General features: G+C 52.4%; 1 protein-coding gene across 4 annotated transcripts in view; it reads left to right on the top strand.

Annotated features, from left to right (window-relative positions):
• Positions 1-18,573, top strand: part of NOS2 (nitric oxide synthase 2) — a 42,778-nt gene extending 24,205 nt beyond the window's left edge. For 3 of the 4 annotated variants that reach the window (XM_024979645.2, XM_024979646.2, XM_059877748.1), the window contains 16 exons: positions 2,175-2,369; positions 3,376-3,458; positions 4,219-4,363; positions 5,218-5,322; positions 6,466-6,515; positions 6,871-7,045; positions 7,836-7,968; positions 9,119-9,197; positions 10,206-10,387; positions 12,161-12,324; positions 13,663-13,870; positions 14,716-14,803; positions 15,277-15,398; positions 15,714-15,862; positions 17,012-17,206; positions 17,984-18,573. In XM_024979645.2, coding sequence (XP_024835413.1) covers positions 2,175-2,369; positions 3,376-3,458; positions 4,219-4,363; positions 5,218-5,322; positions 6,466-6,515; positions 6,871-7,045; positions 7,836-7,968; positions 9,119-9,197; positions 10,206-10,387; positions 12,161-12,324; positions 13,663-13,870; positions 14,716-14,803; positions 15,277-15,398; positions 15,714-15,862; positions 17,012-17,206; positions 17,984-18,100 — 2,190 coding nt within the window. In that variant the 3' untranslated portion in view covers positions 18,101-18,573. 4 annotated transcript variants of the gene reach the window in all.
• The last annotated feature ends 967 nt before the right edge of the window (positions 18,574-19,540 follow it).

Below are 19,540 nucleotides of genomic sequence, written 5' to 3'. Positions count from 1 at the left end.
GAAAACCAATGCAAATTGTTTAGCTGCGCTCCCTGACCCACAGTAAACACTCAAAAAACATTAGTTTTGTGGGTTTTTTCTGTTTTATTTATGTATTGGCTACACCGGGTCTTAGTTGCCGCACACGGGACCTTCAGTCTTCATCACAGCATGCAGGATCCTTTAACATTGCAGCTTGAGGAATCTTTTAGTTGCAGCATGTAGAATCTGTTAAATATTAATAGCTCCTCAACTAGGGATCACACCTAGTCCCCTCTGCCTCCCATTGAGAGCTCAGAGTTTTAGCCACTGGACCACCGGGGAAGTCCATCATCAGTTTTGTTGTTATTATTATTTATTACTGTCACGACCATCCTCACCACTATCACCATCAGCTCCTGAGCCTAAAACTGGTCTGGCATCCAGCAGCTGCTGTGTGAAAAGTGAAGTGTTAGTCGCTCAGTCGTGTCCGACTCTTCACCACCCCATGGACTGTATGTAGCCCACCAGGCTCCTCTGTCCATGGGATTCTCCAGGCAAGAATACTGGAGTGGGTTGCCATGCCCTTCTCCAGGGAATCTTCTCGACCCAGGGATCAAACCTGGGTCTCCTGCTCTGCAGGCAGATCCTTTACCGTCTGAGCCACCAGGGAAGCCCCCAGTTGCTGTATATTTAAAAGTTTACAAGGCGTGGCTGGTCCTGCTAGTCCCTCCACCAGCGGGCTCCTCTCTTGCCTCCTGGCCTGGTCTCAAGCAATGCCCGTCGGCTGCCTAACTTGTACCCGTCTCTCCAAACTCACCTCCTCTTAGAAGCTTGTCTCTAAAGAACTCACCTCCTCTTAGAAGCTCTCTAAAGAACTCACCTCCTCTTAGAAGCTGTCTCTAAAGTCCCCCATCTCTCCTCCGGGACCCTATATGAGCGTAGCCCTCCCTCAGCCCTCCATCAGCACCTGCTCCGACCTCCGTCGTGGCTTCTATCAGACCATGTGAAACGGCCGAGGTCCTTCTGCCTCCCCCCAGTTGGAACATGATCTAAGGCAGAAACGGGGCTGCGTCTTCCATCTCCATATGCAGTGGCTGGTAGATAGAAATAATAATAGCAGCTAACATTTACTGAGCATGTTTTATGCTTCACTTGTTAACTATTTTAAGATTTTCAAAAATTATTTTTGGCTGTGGTGGGTCTTCGTTGTTGTGCACAGGCTTTCATCTGGTTGCAGCGAGTAGAGGCTACTCCCTGCTTGCTGTGCGTGGGCTTCTCATTATGGTAGCATCTCTTGTTTCCGAGCACAGGCTCTAGGGCACATGGGCTCAGTAGTTGCAGTGCATGGGCTTAGCTGCCCCGTGGCAGGTGGGATCTTACTTCCCAGACTAGGGACTGAACCCGTGTTCCCCCTTGCAGGCAGATTCTTAGTGATTGGAGCCCCAGGCACGTCCCGTATTTATTGCATCCTTTCAACAACATGATGATGTACCAACTGTTACCATCCCCATTTTACAGACGAGGAAACTGAGGTTAAGGAACTAATAGCTCAAGGTCACAGAGCTAATGAGAGCCCAAGGTTTGAACTACTCCATGAAACAAATGTCTCTTGACTGCATGAGTTGCTCCAGACAACGTGGCTGCTCTTACTGGATCATTCCAGGAAGGCTCAGGCCCCTTGGATTCTAATTTTAAGACATGGGACATGCCATGGTGATAATAAGACACAGTGGTAATTTGTCTTCCATACTCTGTAGTTCCCCCAGGGCTTCAGCCCTCCTCAGAGATGTCTAGTTCCTTCTTAGCTGAGACAGCCACTCCTTTGGGAGGTGATTCCTGGAACTCTCTGCCAACAAGTGACAAAAAAGGCACTGTGCTTTGATTCAACAGCATCCAGGGAGCCATTTTCTGGGAGTTTGGGGAGAGTGTGAGCATGGCCTGAGAAGCTGGACACCGCCCTTGGAGCGCCAAGGGCGGCAGCCTGTGGTCTGAGGGCTGACCACGGCTATTGTGCCTGCTTGGGCTCCTCAGAGGCTCTGGCTGTACCTTGCATTTGGGTATTTATTTTCATCAGTGAGAATGGGCCCAGGGGATTGCATTCCCTTTTTACAGATTGCCAGGCCCTCCCATAGTCCATCCGGGAGCCCTGTAGCTCACTGGCCACTCTCCTTACTCCTCTCATCAACTTGCCTTCTTGCCGCCTTCCGATTTAGAAGCAGAACGTGACCATCATGGACCACCACTCCGCTGCAGAGTCCTTCATGAAGTACATGCAGAATGAGTACCGCTCCCGAGGGGGCTGCCCAGCTGACTGGATTTGGCTGGTCCCCCCGATCTCTGGAAGCATCACCCCCGTGTTCCACCAGGAGATGTTAAATTACGTCCTGTCCCCTTTCTACTACTACCAGGTAAAAGAGGGGGCTTCCTCTACTCTCTCTTGGGAGCTCAGGGGTGGAGACAGACTGTGTATCTGCACACGCGTGTGTGTGTGTGTGTGTGTTTGAGTGTGCATGTGTGTGCTCACTAGTGCAGGACATACAGGGAAGAATCAGGGACACAGAGGCATATATTTAATGCTTTCTGGGCTTCACTCAAGGATGCTTTTGTCCATTTCCACAGAGGTGAGGCTGAAGGAAACACCTTTCATTGTCCCTTTAGTAGCCCAGTGCTCCACACGCCCCTTGTGCCCGCCTGCCTGGGAGGGGCGTAGACAGTCACAGAGCACCGTGGTGAGGAGCCTGGCTCCCAGTCACATACATCTGGGGTGATTCTCCCACTTCCTAGCTGTGTGATCTCGGGTGGGTCATCGCACCCATCTAAGCCCTGATTTTCTCATCTCTGAAAAGAAGGCTATCAGCTCCATGATGGCAGAGGTGGTCAAGAATCCTGTGAGCCAGTGCACGGACAGCTCACCCCAGTGCCCTACCCAGAGTGCACTCAGGAACTGCCACCCAGTGAAACAGGCTCTTTTTTTCCTTTTTTTTTTTTTTTATCCAAAAGGACCTTGGTTAGATTTAGGGAGGAGCTTCCTTGCTCTAAAGGTGAGAAGGAGGGTGACTGACTGCCCAGGACACTGTGGGCCTGTTGTCACAGCACCTCCTTCTATTCCCAACAGCATCCCAGGTCAGACTATGCATTATATGCAGTCTATATAGGCTTCCTAGTGATGAGACATCAAAAGGAAAGAGACATGTGGCCCCTCTTTCCAGGGGGACAGTTGAATGAAAATCAGCTGATCTGTGCCAGACAGGAGCTTCAAGTTTGAGGGAGACAGACAGACGCAGCCCTTCCCTCTGTGGCTTGCCTCCCCACCCCCACCCCCAACTTACGAGGGGCACAAAGGGCCCTCTGTCTCTCCACGCCGGAGCCAAGCCAGGGTCTGTCTTGCCCACATAACTGGCCTCTTTTCTGAAGGTGGAGCCCTGGAAAACCCACGTCTGGCAGGACGAGAGGCGGAGACCCCAGAGAAGAGAGATTCGATTCAAAGTCTTGGTCAAGTAAGTGGGAGCGGTCAATGTTGACATCTGAATGGCAGCCCTTCCTTCTAGGCCTTGAAGGACAGGGAACAAAGAGAAATGATTTGGAGGGTCTTCTCTGGCAGGCCAGTGGTTAGGACTCTTGCTTCCACTGCGGGGTGTGTGGGTTTGATCCCTGCTGGGAGGTGCTAAGATCTCACGTGCCTCATGGCCCAAACACTAAAGCGTAAAACAGAAGCAGCCTTGTGACAAATCCAATAAAGACTTTAAAAATCTCTTTTTAAAAGCATATTAAAACTATTTTAAAAAAAAGAGAGAGAGAGGGTTTGATTTCCAGATGTGCGTGCATGATAAGTCACTTCAGTCGCATCTGACTCTTTGCGACCCTATGAACTGTAGCCCGCCAGGCTCCTCTGTCCATGGAATTCTCCAGGCGGGAATACTGGAGTGGATTGTCATGCCCTCCTCCAGGGGATCTTCCTGATCCAGGGATCGAACCTGTGTCCATTATGTCTCCTGCATTAGCAGATGGGTTCTTTACCGCAGGCGCCAGCAGACCCCGATTCCATGGGTCACCTGCCACCTCTGCCCCAGAATTCTCGCTCCTCTATTTTCCCAAAGGACCTGAGTGGCGGGTTGAGCAGGGGAGGGGAGTGAGACAAGGTCCATAGCTGGTAAGAAACCTGGATTCTTTTCCCTCAACCTGCCCTGCTTTAAGTGCAGGGCCCCCATCTTCCTTTTTGGAAGGCTGACTTGGCACCTACTCTGTCTGTCCCCACAGAGCCGTGTTCTTCGCCTCGGTGCTGATGCATAAGACCATGGCATCCCGGGTCAGAGCCACGATCCTCTTTGCAACAGAGACGGGGAGATCGGAAACGCTGGCCCAGGACCTGGGGGCTTTGTTCAGCTGTGCCTTCAACCCCAAGGTAGCCACCTCAGCCTGTGTGTGGGGCAGTCTGGGACCAGTTACAGTGGTTGCTCTGCTCCCAGATAGCCCTGAGCCTCAGGACGTACTTTGCAACTCTGTAATAGAAAGAGAGATATGTGTCCCAGGATTCCCAACTTCCCAGTAGGTAAGCTTTTCATAGTGTTTCAGGAAACACAATTTGAGAAACATGTTCCTAATGATGCCAAGTCTCCAGATACACGAGCTTGTCCCAGAGGAATTTTATTCACATTTACAGAGTACCTCCTATACGGGGTGTGGGGCTAAAGGCAAAGGACGCAGAGAATGGATAAGAGGCAGAGAAATAAAATGAAACCTCGAAGGGTGACTCATTCCCTCTAGCGGTGTTGGATTTGAGCCTCCGTCACTGAAGTCACTGAAGGCATCCCGGGTCAGGCTGGCCTGGGTAGAAACCTGAGGCCCTGACGTATTTCACCTGAGATTAGCTTCAGGCAAAGCATTTGTGTTCCCAAGATGCCAAAGGAGTTGAGCAATTTTGTAACCCACTCATCCTGTTTTGTGAAAAATATGTCCGCATTCTCAGAATCCAAAATAGCGGTGGAAGTGGTAAGACGTGATGTGGGACATGAAGTGTTTTGGAGGCAGATCCCCCCAGGGCTGGCTGATGTGCTAGCTGTGGGAGAATCAAAGAACCGAAGATGCTGTGTGCAAATAGGTTCGGTTGGCAGGGACTTGTTAAGTACTTACCTCCTCCGTGCCAGGCCCCGGGGGACAGAGCTGATGACAGGGACCCAAGCCCTGGATGCCTGGGGAGGGCGTGGAGGGAGTCAGCCTGGGAAGCGAGGGCTGACGTCCACCCTGGGTGCTCTGCAGGTTCTCTGCATGGATCAGTACCAGCTGAGCCATCTGGAGGAGGAGCAGCTGCTGCTGGTGGTGACCAGCACTTTTGGCAACGGAGACTCCCCTGGCAACGGAGAGGTGGGTGGCCCAGGGGTCTGGAGGCTGGTAAGGGCCCGAAGGACCAAGGAAAGGACATGGGGACTCAGCATGTCCTAAGGAGGGCATTTGGAAGTGAGAGCTCCGATCACTCTGGGTTGCCCTAACGTTAGCCATCAGCCTTCCTCCTTGGTAATTACTGGTGCATACTCGAGCCTCCAAGCCTATGATGTGCTTAATATATTTCAGTAAATTGACCTGCCTTTTTAAATTCAACAATTCATTTTTAGAGGAAACTTTATATCAGTCTCAGAAATAGAAAGCCAGCAAAGAGTGGTCCCACGTAAATCCAATGAAAGTCAGTTATTGAATTTTAGCCAGATACTGTTGCCTTATCATGGCTTGCTTTGTTCTTCAAAAAGAGTAATAAGCAAGTATTAGAGAAGTGTTAAGTCTCCATTGGCAGTGATCTGAGATTTTCCCCTGGTGTTCAGGACAAGAAAATAAAATAATTGAAACAGGAGTAACTATTTAAAAATTATAGAAAAAAGAATATTTTCCCACCATATGATTTGATACTATTTTCCATCTGAAGTTATCTTGGAAAAAAACAAAAGAAAGTGAAAATGTTAGTTGCTCAGTCATGTCTGAGTGTTTGTGACCCCGATGGACTATAGCCTGCCAGGCTCCTTGTCCATGGGATTCTCCAGGCAGGAATACTGGAGTGGGTAAGCATTCCCTTCCTGGCCCAGGGGTCAAACCCAGGTCTCCCGCATTGCAGGCAGGTTCTTAACTACTGCACCACCTGGGGAGTTATCTTAAGTTTCTGGGAAATCACGGTTATTTCAGAGAATATGGGACCAATTGTCAATCTGACAAGAAGAAAGGCTCAGGTCCCATCAGGAGACCCTTTAGAGATACCCTGCTATTAGACAGCAACCGTCCCCCCACCCAGCCAGGGCTGGGCTCTCCTGGGTCCCCCATCAAAGGTCAGGCCCCCATGAGTTGCTGAGGCTGAAATTGTCCCCGAGTCCCAGCCAGGTGGTCCACATAAACCAATTTCCACGTGAGGATCTTGGACTTTGTCCTGCCAGATCTGGCCAGTTTTCAAATGAGCCACTGGATGACTAGGAAAGCAGTGCTCTCATTAATGGTGTCCTGAGACTTCTATTATTCTCTTTCTAGAAACTGAAGAAGTCCCTCTTGATGCTGAAAGAACTCACCAACACGTTCCGGTAATGCCCTTCCCCGCTCCCAGACTCTGGGTTCCATCTGACGATGGAGCTGGGGATGTACAAGACGGGGATTTCTCTGGGACATCCAGGCCCAAAGAGAGCCTGTCCTCAGGGATGTCATGGGTCAAAGCAGGAAAACCAAGTACCTTTCTTGGGTCTGCAGGCCAGGGGTGGGGTTGGTCTTGGGAGCTGATGACAAGATTTGGCAGTCAGGGAAGACAGGAAGGGGACGCGTGCCCTGGTGATCCTTGCCCAGCTGGCATGAACGTGTCCGGGGGCTGGCCTATGGCTTGTTGGCTCTGGGGCAGGTGGCGGGTCGGCTCCCCCAGGCTCCATGCGTGTCCTCCTCCGGCAGGTACGCCGTGTTTGGCCTTGGCTCCAGCATGTACCCTCAGTTCTGCGCTTTTGCTCATGACATTGACCAGAAGTTGTCCCAGCTGGGGGCTTCTCAGCTTGTCCCAACCGGGGAAGGGGACGAACTCAGCGGGCAGGAGGAGGCCTTTCGCAGCTGGGCCGTGCAAACCTTCAAGGTCAGTTCACAGCTGGGAGCTGCCCCACCACAGGGGCAGGGAGGCTGTGGTGTGCTTGTGCCCCAGACACCTGTGCCAGGCATCCTGGGGGTCATCACCCCTATTGCGCCCTGTAGGCACGGTCCCAGTGTGGGCAGGGTCGCAGGTTGGAGGACTCAGGTCACTGCTGCACCCCAACAGCCCCCAGAAGAGCTCCACTGAGATATGTGTCCCCCAGGTGGGAGAAGGTGGATAAGATGCTTCCCTGCCCTTGGGGAGCTATGGTTTAAGATCTTTACCCCCTCTGATTATCCAGGTCACTTCCTGACATCCTTGTCCTGTTTCAGTGTCCCAGCTACAGAGAACTTGGAGACAGGGCTATCTCAGCAGGTCTTTAGGGCCTCCGGCTTGACCCCACTGACTGAGAAAACTCACTGAAGAGAAGTCTTTCACCCTGCAGTGGGGCTTATGAGCACCAGCTTGAGACAGGCCGGCATGATTCCCAAGCCCAGGTCTCCTCCACATGATTCCACATCAGGAAAATGGGAGAAATCAAATCTGTCTCATGGTGTGGGCATGCAGATAAAAGGAGATGCTGTCGTTACTATTAATATTCATAATAGCAGCAACACCTACACCATGCTAGGACCAGCCACTTTATGCAGTCTTCATAATAGCCCTACCAGATAAGTGTCCTTAGTAATTAAAGCACTTAGCTCAGTTGTAAGGAACATGGTAGCCCCAGGGGTGGTGATGCTGCTGCTGCTGACAGGAATGGTTATTAACACTGGTCTGTTCCATCTTCGTCCAGGCAGCCTGTGAGACATTCGATGTCAGCGGCAAGCACCACATTGAGATCCCCAAGCTCTACACTTCCAATGTGACCTGGGACCCGCAGCACTACAGGCTCGTGCAGGACTCAGAGCCTCTGGACCTCAACAAAGGTACTGCTTCCCTGCACCACACGGAGCTTGTTTGCCCTTCCTGCTGGGGTGGGCATGTCTGAGTCCTGAGCCTATGGTCAAGGAGAACACTCTGTGTGTGTGTGTGTGTGTGTGTGTGTGTGTGTGTGTGTATCTGCATGTGTGTGTTAGTTGCTCAGTCATGTCTGACTTTGCAACCCCCTGGACTATAGCCTGCCCAGCCCTTCTTTCCATGGGATTCTCCAGGCAAGAATACTGAAATGGGTTACCATGCCCTCCTCTGGGGGATCTTCCCGACCCAGGGATCGAACCCAGGTCTCTTGTGTCTCCTGCATTGGTAGATGGATTCTTTACCACTGTGCTGCCTGGGAAACCCAAGGAGACCACTAGGACCCTCTGAACGGAGGCAGCTAGTCTAGGGCTACCAGGCGTCTCTCTCTTATTGGGTCCAAGAGTCTGTAGGGATGTAAGACCCAGGGCTTGTCTGGTCTCTGAGGAAGGGTATTCAGAAGGAAACTATGGGAGGGTGATGGAAAGAGAAGGGTGCTCCCGTGTGCCAGACACTGTGCTGGGCTCTTTGTCCACCTGCTCTAAGTGATCTCTGACACTCAGCCCAAGTGGAAAGCTCAGACAGAGAAACTGAAGTTCAGGGAGGTACGACAAGTTGCTAGTACGAGGCCAAGCTGGGATTTGGGCCCCAGCCTTCCAACTCCAGTGGCATCCAGGTGTTATAAAGGACATTTTGCAGAGGCAGTTCCAGGCTGTGGCCTGGGAACTCTGGATGGCCCCTATCAATGCTGTGCTCCCATGATTTCTCTTGTCTTGTACCACAACTGCAGTGGTCCTGAAGGTTTCTGCATGTATATCCTCAGCTTCAACTATGCTCTCCTGTGGATCCCAAGCCATGGGATGCTATAGAAATCCCCATACTGGGGGCATCTAAATTGCATTTCCCAGCACCTGGCAGCAGCACAAGCACCTTCTGTCAGAACAAGGGTCTTTATTTGTGATTGAGAAACATAGTGGGAAAAAAAGGCAGGGAAGGAAAATCCCAGCACCGTCACTGTGAGACACCCAGGGGAATGTCGGGTGTAGCTGACTCAGCGCGTGGAGCCTGCCCTGCCAGCACTTACGAGCCACGTCGCCACTTCACTGTTTCTCTATTCCACAGCCCTGAGCAGTATGCACGCCAAGCATGTGTTCACCATGAGGCTCAAATCGCAGCAGAATCTGCAGAGTCCGAAATCCAGGTAGAGCAGAAGACAGGACTTCCGGGGTGAAATTCCACAGATTTGACTTATTCATTTATTTTTGGCAGCGCTAGCTTTCTCTAGTTGCGGTCTGCGGGGGCTACTCTCTAGTTTCAGAGCCCAGGTGGTGCAGAGGCTCTAAGGTGCACAGGCTTTGATAGTTGCAGCGCATGGGCTTAGATGCTCCGAGGCATATAGGATCTTCCAGGGATCGAATCCACGCCCTCTGTGTTGGCAGGCGTATTCTTTACCACTGGACCATCAGGGAGGTCCCCACAGATTTTATTTTAATCAAGGGAAGACCAAAGTAAGTCAGTCTTTGAAAGAAGAAAACAAAAGTGTCCGCTGGCCTTAGCTACGGTGCTATTGGTAGGACCAGCTAAACTGCTCACCCCTGTGGCCACCAGCACCTTCACATCAGGTCTCCACTAACCATGGGCCAGTTTTCCAGCTTGGGAATCGGGCACCTGCTTCACTTCCTGTCCTTTGTGATTTAACTATTTCACCAAAAAAACGAGGGCAAGAGAAATTCAAACCCTTTGGCTCTTAAGAACTTTCAGAAGTTTTGACAGGGCAGGACTTTTCCCTGCCGGGCAGCCAGTGTTGTCGATTCTCCAGAGGTTTATCTGTGCTGTCCTTACATTGAGTAGCAAAACTGGGCTGTGTTCTAATAAGAACCAGATTTGTGCTGACACTAGTAAAGGTTTGTCCCAATGCCCACGTATCTCCCAGTGACATGCTTTCTTTAGGCAGAGTCTGTGGCCAAGCTCTCGTGGAGGGTGGCATGGGAGGGGTACTGCCCACCCTCTCCCCACGGAGAAGCCATGCTCCCCATCAGCCCCCGGCCCTCTTGAGCACCCCAGCCCTGGGATGCCGGCAACCTGTGTTCATGGAACCAGGCAGGAACACGAAAGGAGGGCATGTTTCCTGGGGAAGCTGGCCCACCCATCAGGGAGCATGGGAGGAAATCCTGGTGGCGTCATCAGAGGCTTCTTTTTCCTTCTCCAGCCGCACCACCCTCCTGGTGGAACTCTCCTGTGAGGGCAGCCAAGCTCCAAGCTACCTGCCGGGAGAGCACCTCGGAGTTTTCCCATGCAACCAGCCGGCCCTGGTTCAAGGCATCCTTGAGCGAGTGGTGGATGGCCCTGCCCCGCACCAGCCTGTGCGCCTGGAGACCCTCTGTGAGAATGGTGAGCCTTATGCAGGGGAGCTTGGCTGAGGCGACCTCAGCATCCTCCCACCACCCCCCGCCAGTCCCACTGATGGGTTAGGATGCAAACACTCATCTAGTCTTGTCCTTCTGGCTGAGTAGGGGGCTCCTGAAGCCTGCCCCAAAGTAGCCTTGCAAATAGTTCTGGACTATTTATTCTGGGCTATATATTCTGGACTATAATAGTTCCAGCAAGAAGGGATTCTTCCTTGAACTATTTGCCCAACACCAGAGGCTGGGCTGTCTTTCCCCTTCATTCATTTCCTTAACTGGCCATTTCTGTTTATTGATTCATTTTTCCATCGAAATTTTAACCTCTCATACCTACATACCAGGGGCTTCCCAGGTGGCTCAGCAGTAAAGAATCTGCCTGCAATGCAGGAGACGCAGGTTCAACCCCTGGGTCAGGAAGATCCCCTGGAGAAGGAAGTGGCAATCCACTCCAGTATTCTTGCCTGAGAAATCCCATGGAACAGAGGAATCTGGTGGGGTGCAGTCCATCAGGTTGCAAGAGTCAGACGCAACTTAGCAACTAAACTATCACCACCACCATCTGTATAGAAAGAAAGAAAGAAAAAAAATGAAGTTGCTCATCAGTTGTGTTTGACTCTTTGCAACCCCATGGACTGTAGCCTACCAGGCTCCTCCGTCCAGGCTCCTCTGTCCATTGGATTTTCCAGGCAAGAATACTGGAGTGGGTTGCCATTCTGTTCTCCAGGGGATCTTCCTGACCCAGGGATTGAACCCAGGTCTCCCGCATTGCAGGCAGATGCTTTACCCTCTGAGCTACCAGGGAAGCCCAATACTATCTGTATGCTAACTGCTGCTAAGTCGCTTCAGTCGTGTCCGACTCTGTGCAACCCCATAGAGGGCAGCCCACCAGGCTCCCCCATCCCTGGGATTCTCCAGGCAAGAACACTGGAGTGGGTTGCCATTTTGTATACCAGGCTACAAAACATCTATATCCTGGGCTTGTGTGTGTATGTGCTAAGTCACTTCAGTCATGTCTGACTTTTTGTGACCCTATGGACTGTAGCCCACCAGGCTCCTTTGTCCATGGGATTTTCCAGGCAAGAATACTGGAGTGGGTTGCCATATCCTCCTCCAGAGGATTTTCCCGACCCAAGGATCGAGCCCATGTCTCCTGCGTTGCAGGCAGATTCCTTATTATTTGAGCCACCAGGGAAGCCCCCACCTGGGCTATATACCTGTGCTAAAATGAATGAGACTTCGTGTCTGCCCTCAGAAAACCTATTACTTAGTACAGGGGGCAGATATGCAAGAATAGTCATAATAATTACTATTATAATAATAACAGAAGTAGCCACCACAGGATAGAAGAAGGCTTTTCTCTAAATGAACAACTCTTCTACCTCTAGGGTGTACACCAGTCTTTGGTGAATTTAGTCACTGTGAGTCTGTGGTTCACCTGTGTGTGTACTGCTGAAGTTCAAGTCCGTGCCAGAGAGGGACTGGACTCTGGTGCCTGGTTAATTTTGCAGGATTGTGTCCACTTGGGTGCCCTTCAGGGGACTATTGATCAGCCTTTTCTAGCAGTCCTATCTCTGAGCAGCATCCTCCTGCACTTGAGTTGGGCACGTGAGCCCTTTTGCTGTTCCTGGAACCAGAATTTCAGTGTCTTCTCTCCCCTGGAGCTGGAGAGTGGAGGATGTCTGTCCCAGATGCCTTATCACTCTTTGGGAAACCTAAACGGGGCCTCTTTCCTATCCTGTCTCCTTTCTTCCCGCTTCAGGCAGCTATTGGGTCAAGGATAAGCGGCTGCCGCCTTGCTCACTCAGCCAGGCTCTCACCTATTTCCTGGACATCACCACCCCGCCAACCCAGCTGCTGCTCCGAAAGCTGGCCCAGCTGGCCACAGAAGAGGCTGAGAAGCAGAGGCTGGAGACCCTATGCCAGGTGAAGGTCGGGGCTGGTGGGCGAGGCTGGGGCAGGGTCCCAGAGTCAGAGGGAGCCTGAGCCTAGAGCTGGTTTTTAAGCTTCAAGAGGAATCCACCCCAACTTCCCAAAGCGTGACTTGTCAAAGGCTGGTAGGAAGTCAGGCATCCTCTTCCATCCCATTTCTAGGACATAGTTAGTTGCATTGAGTGAACTGAGTTTTTTGAATGTCTGCAGGATGCAACCTAAGTGCCCTTCCTCAGAAATTAGCTAGAAAAGGAGAACCATTCTCTCTTGTATTCCCCACACCTGGAAGAAGCCTGGAACTCAGGAAGTGTTGGAGGATAGATGGTGTGGATGAATGGACATAGTGACAGATGTGTAGTAGTTGAATTAATAAATGAATGAAAGAATGCATTAACTCACAGGAAACTTTCTAGGCCCAAGTCTTTGCAAAGGCACTTCCAACCCAGGGATCGAACTCAGGTCTCCCGCATTTTGCAGGTGGATTCTTTACCAGCTAAGCCACAAGGGAAGCCCAAAGAATACTGGAATGGGTAGTCTATCCCTTCTCCAGCGGATCTTCCTGACCCAGGAATCAAACTGGGGTCTCCTGCATTGCAGATGGATTCTTTACCATCTGAGCTGCCAGGGAAGCCCTTTGCAAAGGCACTGGATACCATTATTACCATCACCATTATCTCTAATTATCTTGATTCCAGTCACCTCCACTGCCATTCTCCTGTGGCTGCACTACACTAACTCGGTGCACATTTTCTTACTTAATTCTCACAACATCCCCACGAGGCAGTGATGCTGCCCTCACTCCACAAAGGTTAAGTAATGGGGACAAGATCCCACAAATAGTAAGAGCCTTCAGGCAAGGTTTGAACCCAGGTCTGTATGTTAGTCACTCAGTCGTGTCCTACTCTTTGTGACTCAGTGGACTGTAGCCTGCCAGGCTCCTCTGTCTATGGAGTTCTCCAGGCAAGAATACTGGAGTGGGTTGCCATTTCTTTCTCCAGGATATGATTCCAAAGCTCTCCCCTAAATTAGGTTATGATAAAAATTTGACTGCTGCCCACGTATGATTCCAAAACACTCCCCCAAATTAGGTTATAATAAATATTTGACTGCTGCCCACCAGTTGTTGACAGTAAGGTTCTAAGCACACAGGTTAGAGAAATGCTACTCCTCTCCAGCTTAGTGTTTTCAGCACCACGGACAGCGCCCAGTTCTTTGAAATAGTTGCTGTGGGAATGAATGAGTGAGTGAATGAATGAATACTGAATTGTGACAGCCTCTTCCCTCCGTGTGGAGCAAGCTCCCAGAGACACTCACATTGTCCTTGGCTTTCAGCCCTCAGATTACAACAAGTGGAAGTTCACCAACAGCCCCACATTTCTGGAGGTGCTGGAGGAGTTCCCGTCCCTGCGGGTGTCTGCCAGCTTCCTGCTCTCCCAGCTCCCTATTCTGAAGCCCCGGTACTACTCCATCAGCTCCTCCAGGGACCTCACACCCACGGAGATCCACCTCACTGTGGCCGTGCTCACGTACCGCACCCGAGGTGAGGCTGGGGCAGTGACTGCGGAGCAGCCCAAGTCTGCTACTTACTGGACAGCCATTCAACACCTCTGAGCTTTGATCTCCTCATCATTACACACCCATCTTCCAGCCCTGTTAACAGCAGTGGGAGGAGTATGGGAGAGATCACTATGAACTGGGCACCAAGCTAACTTCTTTGTAGATGTGACCTGAGAAGCACATTCACATGGTTTCTGAAAACCAGGCAGAGACCCTCTTTGCTCTGCTAAAGAACATTTGCAGGAGACCTGGGTTCCATCCCTGGGTTGGAAAGATCCTCTGGAAAAGGCAATGGCTACCCACTCCAGTATTCTTGCCTGGAGAATTCCATGGACAAAGGAGCCTTGCAGGTTACAATTACAGTCCATGGGGTTGCAAAGAGTCAAACGTGACTGAGCGACTTTCACTCAAAGAACATCTGAAAAGGCCAGGGCTCAGTCCTTGGGGAGGGGAGGCAGGTGCACATCCTGTGAAAGCAGGATTCCACCTTGAGGGAAACCAACAGGACTTCTTGGTAGGAGCACTGGAGTAGGAGTTAGGAAAGCTGAGTTGTGACCTGATTCTACCGTTACCTGAGGGGCCTTGTACAAGTCACCTTCCCTCTCTGAGACTCAGCTTCTGCAGTGAGATAGCCTTGCCCGCTCTGAGTCCCTTTCAGCTTTTGCCAACTCTGGGCACATAGAGAGTAGAGCTCAGAACCGGGAGGAAAAGCAGCCCTCTGATTAAACCCTGTTGAGCGCCTGAGCGGGCAGTTCAGGGAGGAGCCACTGAAAGCGTTCATGCACGGGTGGCGGGGACCACGTTGGTCAGTTTGTGCTGTCCTTGCAGATGGCCAAGGTCCCCTGCACCATGGTGTCTGCAGCACGTGGCTCAGCAGCTTGAAGCCCCAAGACCCGGTGCCCTGCTTTGTGCGAAGGTAGGCACTCCTCCACTGTGTCTATTGTGGGACCACGGGCCCCGGGGAATACTGGGTTGAAAGGGAGGCTTCTGGGGTTTAGATGCCACTTGGGGTCTATTGGCCTATAAAGAAGGCACTGGGGTCATCACACTGGGTGTCTCCTCACACTGGGTATCTCCCCTAGCGATAGAGCACAGCCAGGTCTCTAGCAGGGAGGTTGACAGCAGTGGTGGGCTCAGAAAACGAGGCTCAGCCTTTTTCCCAAAGGACCCCAGGGTGAGGTGATGGTGAATGTAGTTCACCTGGATGGGGGACATGAAATAGCCTACTGGACTTGGGAAATCAAATTTGAGCTCGTTGTCTCCACTGCAACCCCCTGCCCCTCAACACTGCTGCCTCCACCACACCTCAGTTCCCGTGCCCCTGTCCTGTGTGCATGCATCGGACCCAGAGTCTCTGAGGACAGGACCTCTTTCCTTCTGTCCCCTCAGTGCCAGCGGCTTCCAGCTTCCCGAGGACCGCTCCCGTCCTTGCATCCTCATTGGGCCCGGCACGGGCATCGCCCCCTTCCGCAGTTTCTGGCAGCAGCGGCTCCATGAGGCTGAGCACAAAGGTATAACCGGAAGGTTCCCGGGGATGGGGAGGGGTGGTGCCCAGCGCCTGCCTGGGAGTAAAACTGTAACTGTAACCATCCCACAGACATTTCCTGGCCCCTCTCCCAAGTTTACCTCAGCATGTGTGGAAAAATGATATGAATGCCCTGGGCCTCAGTTTCCTCATCTGTAAAATAGGGACAGTACTATTTTAGATAGGATGTGGTGGTGAAATGGGATTCCAGTTGGGTGCCCAGCTCAGCCAGCCTTGCAGCATGATCCGCCTGCCCTCTGCTGGCCACCCTGGTAACTGCAACCTGCTCTGGGTCTTGCAGGGCTCCAGGGCGGCCGCATGACCCTGGTTTTCGGGTGCCGCCGCCCAGAAGAGGACCACCTCTACTGGGAGGAGATGCTGGAGATGGCCCGCAAGGGGGTGCTGCACGAGGTGCACACCGCCTATTCCCGCCTGCCTGACCAGCCCAAGGTAAATGCCACAACTGTGCATGTAGAAAGGGCGGAGCATTTAAAGAACAGACTATGGTGGGTGTCTGGCTCCCCACAAGCTCCTTACTTCTGTGAGCCTTCACCTCCTCAGCTCCAAAATAGAGGCAAGGGACTTGCCTGGTGTTCTAGGGGCTGAGACTCCATGCTCCCAATGCAGGGGACCGAGTTCAATCCCTGGTCAGGCATCAAGCAACTAAAGATCCTGCATGCCGAAACAAAGACCCAGTGCAGCCAAATAAATATTTAAAAATAAAATGGAAGCCATGGTGCAGTCACCAGAGCAGTGCTGTGAAGCTACTGATGTACGTTCACTCTTCCAGGAGAAGAGACAGGTCCTGAGATGGTCAGGGCTAAGTCAGGGTCATGTATGGGTTCATCCCCAGTGCCCAGCCTGCTGAAGGCTCCCCCCTCTGGATGTACAACTGTTGGGTGGGTGGTGGTCCAGGCACCGCAAGGCTGGAGGGTGGCTGCTGTTCCCTGAATGGCCTGCTGACTCACTCTGCTACCCCAGTGGGCACTTTGCCCCAAGAGCCTGGGCAGGCAGAACAGTCTCTTGGCTCAGCCTTTGTGAACTTGTCCCATTGGGCCCCTCCCATGCTGGTACTCCGTGCCTGGTGGCATCTCCATGCCTGGTGGCATCACTTGTGTGAAGCAAGAGCAGGGAGTCCCCGATTGACTCCAGGACTTCTGAATATCTGGGGAACCCTGCTCTGAATTACAAGGAGGGTCCCCTGGACAGTCTGCACTGAGAGGCTCCGTTTTCTGGGGTGTAAGCAGATGGGCCTCAGATCCCTGGGCAGGGCAAGTGGCTTGATTGATGCCTCTTTGAAGTGTGATAAATTCAGAGCAAGTGTGCTAAATCTGGGAGCTCCACTGAAGGTCAGCTTCTCAAGGACAGGGCTGTGGCCGGTGTTCACCTCTCCAGCCCCAACTCAGGCCTGGGCCAGGCAGGGCACCAGTGCACCTCCTCATCTCGACCTTGATTGTCCCCATGCAAGGCCCTGGCTGGGAGGGTGCTCACCCCATGGCCCCTTGTGCCCCCTCCCCACCTCCCCATGGCCAGGAGGCCTGACTGCAGCCTTTGCCCTCAATGGCGGGGGCCTGGACCCACCATCTCCTCTGGTTTCAGGTCTATGTTCAAGACATCCTGCGGCAGCGGCTGGCGGGCGAGGTGCTTCGCGTGCTCCATGAGGAGCAAGGTCACCTCTATGTCTGTGGGGATGTGCGCATGGCCCGGGACGTGGCCCGCACCCTGAAGCAGCTGATGGCTACTGCGCTGAGCCTGAACGAGGAACAGGTGGAGGACTATTTCTTCCAGCTCAAGGTAGGGCCGCTGGTGGTGTGTGGGCTCGGGATGCAGGTCACAGGCATGGGCCTGGGAGCTGGAACCAGGGAACTCAGGCTCAGACTGAACTCAAAGGAATCCTAGAGAGGGCAGGAGGTCAGAGCTGGTGAGCTGTTAGAAGGCCTGACTCTCCATCCTGATCTGGTTGCTCAGTTGGACAAAGGCAAACATGTTGATTTTCTGCAAGACACTCAGAGTCCCTAACATGCTGCTGTGCATCAAAGAGCTTGAAGACTGGGAGAAAGTGCACAGCATTTCCCAACCATATTTATCTCAGAGCCCACAGTGCCTGGAGCCCTGTGGGACAAGCACAGGGCAGGCTCAGTCGTGTCCGACTCTTTGCGACCCGGTGGACTGCAGCACACCAGGCTTTTCTGTCCTTCACCATCTCATGTTCACTGAGTCAACGATGCCATGCAGTCATCTCGTCCTCCATCATCCCCTTCTCCTCCTGCCTTCTATCTTTACCGGCATCAGGGTCTTTTCCAATGAACAGCCTTTAATGGCCATCATAAAGCTTGGGGAGATGTTTTGTGGTTCACACCAGAGTGGGTACTCATGGGAGCTAAAGAGTTTTAAGTGAGATTCAAATCTAATCTAAGCATTGCAATTGGGAAGGCAAATAGTTCATGAGTGTCCGTGTGATGGGGAAACCAGGGAACCCTGGGGACTGGTCCCAGCCTGGACCTGCTGAGTGAGAGGGGGCTGCACCAGCAGAGCTGATATTAATACCTTGGTCTCTGTTTTCCCTTAAAGAACCAGAAGCGCTATCATGAAGACATCTTTGGTGCTGTATTTCCCTATGAGGTGAAAAAGGATGGGGCAGCAGGGCTGCCCAGCAATCCCAGAGCTCCAGGCGCCCACAGAAGTTAAAGCTGCTGCCATGGAACTTAATGATGGCACCCACTCTCAATTATCTGAGGTCACAGGACTGGGGAGATTGGAGGGAGATTATATCCCCAAGCTTCTCATTTTATTTCCCCATCTCCTTCCCTCTCAAACCCTTTACTTGACCTGCTACCAAGTAGCAGCCTTGGAGACAGAGTGGAACCTTTTGTCTCTCTTGAGCCCCTGCTCCGGGGTGGTGGAGAAACTGGCCTCCCTGGTCCCTTGGAGACTAAATCTGCAGTGTCTGGCCAGAGGTGAGAAAGATGGAACTTCCTTGATTGCACCGCTTGGAGTGACCACTAGGAGGCGCTGTCACGCCACTCTGTATTTAACTGCCCATGTACAGTTATTTATGCCTCTGTATTTAAAACAAGCAAACCCCAGTCTGCCTCTTGGGCCTTCCTTGTATGATTCTATGATGGAGATATTTATACTAAATACATTTTATTTTAACCACACTGTATATGTATGTGTGTATTTTGTAAGGAAAGCAGCCTTAAGCTGTACAGAGTTAGGGTTGGCGGGGTGGTGGTGGGGTTCCCACAGCTTGGACAAAAATCCCCCACAAAGGGACATACCAGCTTGGCTACGTTGCTTCTCTGAAATGCCCACTGGGCCTGGGGGCAGCACATGAAGTTTTGTGCACATCTGAAAACCTGTGACGGAGGCGAGGAAGCACAGCTGGCCTGAGGGCGCCAGCTGAGCCGCGAGCTGCCAGTCCTTTAGTGAAGGCCTGCCCTGCAGCCCTGTTGAGGGAGTCACCGCCTTCTGCTCTGGGGCTGCCTGTTTCATGACAGTTTGGCCAATAATGATTTGGCTCCTGGGTGACAAAGCAGATGAGGCTGGGCTACGTGTCAAGGACTTGATGGTGAGTGAAGGACACACGTCTTCCACAGGGAAGGCTTCCTCAGGGACTGAGCCCAGTGGGAACAAGGAAGGAACTCAGCCAGAGGCCAAGTGGAGGGTTGGCTAAATCTGGCTCCCAGCCTGGGTTTGGACTCTTGTTTCCTTGGCTCCTTGGCCCCCTTTTCCCCTCCCCCACTCCTGCTCAGGTGGGGTGGCCGGGGGGTGGGGGAGGAGGAGGAGGGACACGCCACCGCAGTGTCCTAGCGATGCATCTGTACAACGTGGTCAAGGCCAGTGCCCTGGACCAGGGCCTCTGCCACTCCAGCGAGCAGGGGACCACTTGGGCTCTTGTTACATCGCAGACTGATGAGATCTGCAGAAGAGCCTGGATTCTCTATTTCTAAGGAGCCCCCAGGTGCTGCTGGTCCAAGCCCACCCTGGTTCCCAAGGACTGGATTCTTGGAGTTAGCAGGATGTGCTGGCATCATGGGGAGGGACACAGAGCCGGGTCCTCTGGCACTGGCTCTGTGACCGGCGGAACCCCCACAATGAGTCTCTTCCCATTCCCCACATACAGAC

This window comes from Bos taurus, chromosome 19 (genome assembly GCF_002263795.3).
Source record: "Bos taurus isolate L1 Dominette 01449 registration number 42190680 breed Hereford chromosome 19, ARS-UCD2.0, whole genome shotgun sequence".
Taxonomy (NCBI): domain Eukaryota; kingdom Metazoa; phylum Chordata; class Mammalia; order Artiodactyla; family Bovidae; genus Bos; species Bos taurus.
This window is presented reverse-complemented; position numbering and strand designations above follow the sequence as displayed.